The sequence below is a fragment of the Mustela erminea genome, chromosome X, assembly GCF_009829155.1.
Source record: "Mustela erminea isolate mMusErm1 chromosome X, mMusErm1.Pri, whole genome shotgun sequence".
In the NCBI taxonomy this organism is placed as follows: domain Eukaryota; kingdom Metazoa; phylum Chordata; class Mammalia; order Carnivora; family Mustelidae; genus Mustela; species Mustela erminea.
This window is the reverse complement of record NC_045635.1, coordinates 60,819,435-60,826,027: the sequence shown is the minus strand read 5'-3', so window position 1 is coordinate 60,826,027 and position 6,593 is coordinate 60,819,435. Positions and strand designations below refer to the sequence as shown.

The 6,593-nt window shown below is 53.4% G+C and overlaps 1 protein-coding gene across 1 annotated transcript; it reads left to right on the top strand.

Annotated features, from left to right (window-relative positions):
- Positions 1-5,549: 5,549 nt before the first annotated feature.
- On the top strand, positions 5,550-6,387 carry LOC116582844 (polyadenylate-binding protein 1-like 2). The gene has a single exon (XM_032330640.1). The coding sequence runs from the start codon at positions 5,628-5,630 to the stop codon at positions 6,228-6,230; it is 603 nt and encodes a 200-aa protein (XP_032186531.1). The 5' UTR covers positions 5,550-5,627; the 3' UTR covers positions 6,231-6,387.
- The last annotated feature ends 206 nt before the right edge of the window (positions 6,388-6,593 follow it).

Genomic DNA, 6,593 nt, shown 5'->3' with positions numbered 1-6,593 from the left:
ATTAAAGCCTAAGGCTGCCTTTTTCTTGGCTCGTATCTCATAATTATTTTCATTTGGGGGAGTTTGGGGAGATGGTGTGAATTGACAGAAAAGATTTCCTTATGCCAAAATACAGTTATGCTTTCATTCTCTTTCCCCCGGGCATCCTTCCTACAGCTACGTCAACGAGAAATTCATGGGAAGAGACTTCTTTACATAGATCACTGTTTTCAGTGTTTTGATTCATTTTTGTATGTGGAGTTGATCTGTCCATCTCCCCATTTGTTACCTGCCCCCACCACCATCCCCTACCTTCTTCCATTCATTTTTCCCCTTTAGCCTAGTCTCTGAACTGCACTTCCACTCCTTTCCATTTCCACTCCTTTCCATTTCCACTCGAGCACACAAAGTGTCTTGCTGTCCCGTCATTTTAAACCAATTCCCATTTATGTGCAGCCAGGAACACTGAAAGAAAGCAGGACCTGAGTGAGAACATTGAGGCTGGACCATGCAAGTCAGGTTTGGGGCAAGCCCTTTTTAAGACCCAGTCCCTTTCAGTCTCTTCTGCTGGCTTCTTATCCTCAAGGTAACTTCTAAATGTGGGTGTGTCTCAGGGAATAGCCCTGCACCTTCTTCCCTGACTATACCCTCTCTAGGTGGTCCTGCCCAATCCCCTGGTTTTAAATACCATGTCTGTGCCCTGTTGTCTTAACAGTCCTCCCTCTCCAGCCTATGTGGACAACAAACAGACTTCAGGCCCTTAACATGTGCAAATAAGAGCTCTTGACAACACTGCATTGCTTTTTTCTCCCTTCTCCAAACCTATCACATCCACTTCCTATATTGCCGATAACCATACACAACACCTCCATGATCAAGACTTGAAAGAAAATAATCTTATAGCAATCACTCATTTTTTAAGTGTGTTTACCAGCTGCTTTCAATGCATCAGCAAGTGATGTCTCTTCTCTTTCCAGAATGTCCTGTGACCCCATGCACTATTCTCCAAATCCATGCTGCCATTCCTGGCCAAGTCACTGCCATCTCTCAACTGGACTACTGTGAGAGGGTCCAAATTGGTCTCCTCACTTTTTTGTGTGCTCTGCCCACTTGCAGTATTTTCCACAGAGAGCAGCCAGCAAGAAATTATTGACTATAATTAGGTCAAGGCACTTCCTTGATTCAAGCCTCTCTCTAGTTCCCCAGAGTACTTTTGAGTAAAAACAAAACTCTTCATCATGGCTCCTTCCCACCACTGCACCGTCTTCTGGTCCCTCCACCCCGCCTCTCACTGGGCTTCAACCACACTGGCATCATTTCTGTTCCTCTGGCACCCCAGTCTTCTGTGACAGGCCAGGGGGAACTGTAGATCTCTCTGCTGGGCAGGCTCTTCCCCCGATTCCTGGCAGGACTGATCACTTATCGCTATCCTCAGGAAGGCCATCCCTGACTTTTGCCACTTTTTTTTGGGGGGGGGGGTTCCTAGGTAGTGCGTACCAAACCATCTTGTTTATTTCCACGAGGGCATTTGTAGCAAACTTTAAATGCTTTAGTATTTTCTGATGTGTTTATTGTTTGTCTTCCGTACTGGAAAATAAGCTCCCTCAGTACAGGGACCTTCTGCCTAGAAGAATGCATTGTACAGCATAGGCCTTCACCCCCAAATACTTGTTAAATCATTGGACGAATGAAAAGAAGAATACTTCTACCCACAAGAAAGAGACATCTCCCTCCCTGCACTGATGCTTCATGGGACTCAACATTTCTGCCTCTGTCACAGTGCCTAGTAGTCAGAACAATGTTGATTGTAGATGGCAGGGACTGACCAGGAATGGACTAAAACAAGGAGGGACCTCATGGAGGCCTCTGTGAGAAAGGCCTTGGAGAGCATCCCCCAGATTCTCTCCTTGTCACTTAGTAGCCCTGTTCCTGTAGCTGGAGGTTCAGCGATCTAGGGATTGTCTTCAGGTTTGACAGGTTTGGGAATTTGCTGAGCGTAGCATGACTTTCTCAAACCTTTTTCTCCTGCTGTTTCACTGATTTCTGTTGGCCCTGTGGGCTGGAAGTCAAAGCCAGAGAAAGAGATATTGTTGAGTCTTGGTCCTTGAATTGGTCCCGCTTGGTATTTCTGTCTCCAACAACAGGCCAAGAAGTTCTTCTCATAAGCTACACATCCCCTAACCCCCCCCACACCCTGACCCAGGAATCATGGCTTCCCCCTGGCCACTACTTCCTTCTTGAGTCCCTCTTGGATGGCCACCTGGAATGGTGAGGCACAGCTCATCTGCCTCCTGCCTATAAGCAACCTAGACCCCTAAGAGTTGGCTCTTAACAGCAGTGACAGTGATCACCTTGGTCAAGCACTGGCAATACAGCAGGCTTTTCCTATGTCTCTGTCCTTTTCCTTTGTTGGCACTAGCGCTGTCTAGGGGCAGTGGGCTGGATTTTGCAAGCTGGTGAGATACATATCTGTGTGTCTGCTTCTCAGCCACCTTGGGATGCTCTCCAGCCAGCGATGGGAAAGTTCTCACTGCCTCACACCCCCCAGCGACTCGATCAGTTCTGCAGGCTTGGGGTTTGTTCTGTCCTGTGCACCTGCCTAGGTCCAGCCAGTACTGCCATCACAAAACACAGCTTTATTGACCCAAAGAAGGTGGATGGGCAGGAATGAGGGAGAGGAGAGAACATGTGCTGGGCAGATGAAATTCCATGGCCATCACACACACGTGTGTGTGTGTGTGTGTGTGTGTGTGTGTGTGTGTATCCCAAAGCCCAGGCATTCAATGCCTGGCTCACAGTATGTGAGGAACTCCTATTGATGGGAGGAAAGGAAGGACAGAAGGAAGGGTTATTCTGACTCGTTTGGAACTGGTCACATCCTGACTGTCTTTTTGTTCAATCATCTGTCTCAGTTGTGTGTAGGGGAGGGTGCATGCACACTTATATATGTATTGATGGGGGGTTTTTTTGGTCCCAGTTTTATTGAGATATAATTCACATATAACATTGTATAAGGTTAAGGTGTACAACACAATGCTTTCACGGATAGATAAATAGATAGATAGCTATAGATAGAGCTTTAGAGATAGAGATATAGGATTGCCACAGTAAGTTTAGTTAACGTCTATCACCTCACATAGTTACACATTCTTCCTTGTAATGAGAGCTTTTAAGGTCTACTCTCTTAACTACTTACCATATTGATGTTTAAGTTGTGCTCTTTCTAAGGATCTGAGGACACCGATTCCCTCCTTGAACGTGCTGAGTGGTGCCTGTGAGCTTGGGTGCAGAGTGCAAGCACCTTAGCTTGCTTTTCAGGGCTCCACAACTTCCAGCTCCATCTCCTGCCATGAGCTCTTAGAGACCATGATCTCTGTCCACGCCAGAATATTGGCTTTGTGTGTGCTAAAGTGCCACAGGGCCTTGGGCACAGACTGACTCCTCTGTTTGGATTGTCTTCCTTCCTGCCTCCACCCGGTGGACTCATCTTTCAGAGCTCACCTTGGGGCTCTCGTCTTCTGTGCAGCCTCACTTGACTCCTACCAGGACGAGTTCGTGGCTGGGCCCTCCTTTCTGGAGCAAGTGAGCAAGTGGGACCCTCGCTTCTGTTGCACTCTATGCTAATGGTTGCCCAATTGTCTATCCCCTCAGCATCTGGCACTGTGTGGCCTCTGCTTCCACAACACATACCGCTCACCTTTTCTCACCAGGCGCCGAACCTCACACACATCAACACTCACTGCTCACTTATCACATGGCCTGCCCCTTAGCTCCCAGTGCCAAGGACTTGATAAGGCTTTCACAAATATTAGCTGATGAACTGGGACGAAGCACCTCATTCTAGCGATGTCAGGTTTTGTTTTTGTTTTGAACATGGAGGTGTAATTCTTGGTTCCTTTTGGTAACCTTAGCACCTTGAGGGCAGAGCCAAGAACAAACAAGTGCTTGGCTCTGGACCAGGCCCTGTCGCCAGCCCTTGGTTTGGCTTTCCTCGGGGTATCATTGAAGACAGCACTAAGGACAGGGTGCTCTGAATTTCCCCTCTGTCTGGCTGTATGTATGGAGGCAGGGTGGCAGGAGGAAGAACTGGGGGCGGGGGGGGGGGGTGGGGGGGGCTGCGCGAAGAACTCCAGGTCTCTAGTTTTCCCTTAGGTAGTCTGGCGCAGAAACAGGGTTTCCAGCCCAGACTGTCTGTCCCCAAGGACAAGCTCAAAACCAGCTTATGTCTTGTGCTTCCCAGACCCCTGTATCCCTAGGGACCCGCACAGGCTCCATAAATATTTGTGGCTTGGCATTATGAATGAATGAATACGTGTTCTTTATTCCCTCTTCAGCAAGTGTTGCAGAGGAGGGAAGGAGCTGGAAAAGGGGGAGGAACTCTGAGAAAATGGGTCAGCAGGCTGCAAGGGGGGCTTGCCCCGCTGGCCCCAGCTGCTGCTCAGAGTAGGTGCTGTTTCCTTGGTGGCGGTGATGTTCGGGGGGTGTGTATGAGCGGAAGTGGGGAGAACCCCTGGATGTGAGAAACCCATTTTCCTAGGCTTTGTTTAGGTCAGGCAAGTGTATTCTCCATGCCACCCACCCGCTCTTGCAAGGTACTGGATTTAATCATTTAAATGATCTATTGGGAGAGGGGGGATAAAACAAAACCCTCTCAATCTAACCCGTATTCCCGCAGTCCACAGCGGAGCCCTTTCCCTGCCTTCCTCTTCATGAATATCCAGGCGACCTGAGAGGCTGAGAACTCACCCCCCACCCCCTTAACGTACTCCCCCCGCCCCCGCCCCCGCCTCTGCCTCAAGGCTCTCGCTCACGTCCCCTCCCACAGCCCGCGGCCCCACAGCCCCGCAGCAGCCACAGGGGGAACCAAAGAGACAGAAGCCTTCCCAGCTGCCCGGACCACAGACGCCAACACCCCCCCGCCCCCCACCACACGCCGCCCGCCCGCGCCCCGCGCCGTAGCCCACGACCGAGCAGCGGCGGCAGCAGCAGTCTGCACAGGCTGCGGCGACTCGCACCGGCGCGCTCCTGGCAGCGCTCACTTGCTATCCCAAGTGACTTGGACTCGCCAGATCGACTGGCCCCAGGTCCCGGCCCCAGCTCCTACTCGCGCGCTCGGCCCAGATTCCAGCGCCCACCCTCCCTCCTGTCCTTTCCCGCCTCTCCGCCCCCCAGCTCGCGGGAAGGGAGGTCGCGGCAGCGGCCTGGCGGCACCGGCGACCCTGGCGACAGCGGCGACGGTGGCGGCGGCGGTGGCGGCAGCGGCTGCAGCGGCAGCGGAGGCTGCGGCGGCGACCGTGGCAGAGGCTGTGGCGGAGGCCTCCGTAGCGGAGGCGGAAGCTGAGGTGGAGACTGAGGTGGAGGCCGAGGCCTCAGTAGAGGAGGCAGTGGCGGAGGCCACCCGCGGGGAGGCGACGGCCGCCCTGGCAGAGGGGGAGGAGGCGGAGGCCGCCCTGGCGGCAGCGGTTTTGGAGGCCAGTGCGGCTGAAGCCGGCGCCGCCGCCGGCGCCCCAGCCGCAGCAAGAGTGGAGGCTGCGGAGCCCTCCTTGGGGGAGGCGGATACGGATGCGGCAGCGGCGGCGGCTGCAGCTGCGCATGCAGCTGCGGATGCGGAGACCAACCGGGGCTCCGAGGGGAACCCAGACTTTCCCATGGCCTCGCTGTACGTGGGCGACCTGCACCCTGAAGTGACAGAGGCAATGCTGTACGAGAAGTTCAGCCCGGCCGGGCCCATCCTCTCCATCCGCATTTGCAGGGACAAGATCACCCGCCGCTCTCTGGGCTACGCGTACGTCAACTACCAGCAACCGGTGGACGCAAAGCGGGCCCTGGAAACCCTGAACTTTGATGTCATCAAGGGCAGGCCGGTGCGCATCATGTGGTCCCAGCGGGACCCCTCGCTCCGCAAGAGTGGGGTGGGCAACGTCTTCATCAAGAACCTGGGCAAGACCATCGACAACAAGGCTCTGTACAACATCTTCTCGGCGTTCGGCAACATCCTGTCCTGCAAAGTGGCCTGCGACGAAAAGGGGCCCAAGGGCTACGGGTTTGTGCACTTCCAGAAGCAGGAGTCCGCAGAGCGCGCCATTGATGCGATGAATGGCATGTTCCTGAACTACCGCAAAATCTTCGTCGGGAGATTCAAGTCGCATAAAGAACGAGAGGCCGAAAGGGGAGCCTGGGCCAGGCAGTCCACCAGTGCTGACGTCAAGGATTTCGAGGAAGACACTGATGAGGAGGCCACCTTGCGATGAAGACATGCCAGGAATGAGCCAGCCAGCAGAGCCAAACCTTGGCTCCCATCCGGTTTACAACCCCCTTCTTTGCCCCCCCTAACCCACCAGCAGTGTATTGTATTGTACTGGGAGTGCAGGTCTCTCTCTCTCTGTCTCTGTCTCTCTCTCTGTCTGTCTCTGTCTCTGTGTTCCTCTCTCTCTCCCTCTTCTTCTCCCTACCTCCCCCTCCTCCCTTTCTCCCTCTCCCTCCTTCTCCCTCTCTTCTTCCCTCCTTTCCTACCCTCCTCCTCCCTCTCCCTCCCTTCTGCTCTCCCCACCTCTCTTCTCTGACCCCCACCAAGGGCGCTGCTAATAATCTTGGTAATCTGTGCCACTTGATAG

Coding starts and splice junctions, on each gene's coding strand:
- LOC116582844 (XM_032330640.1), top strand. CDS start 5,628: ATGGCCTCGCTGTACGTGGGCGACCTGCACCCTGAAGTGACAGAGGCA.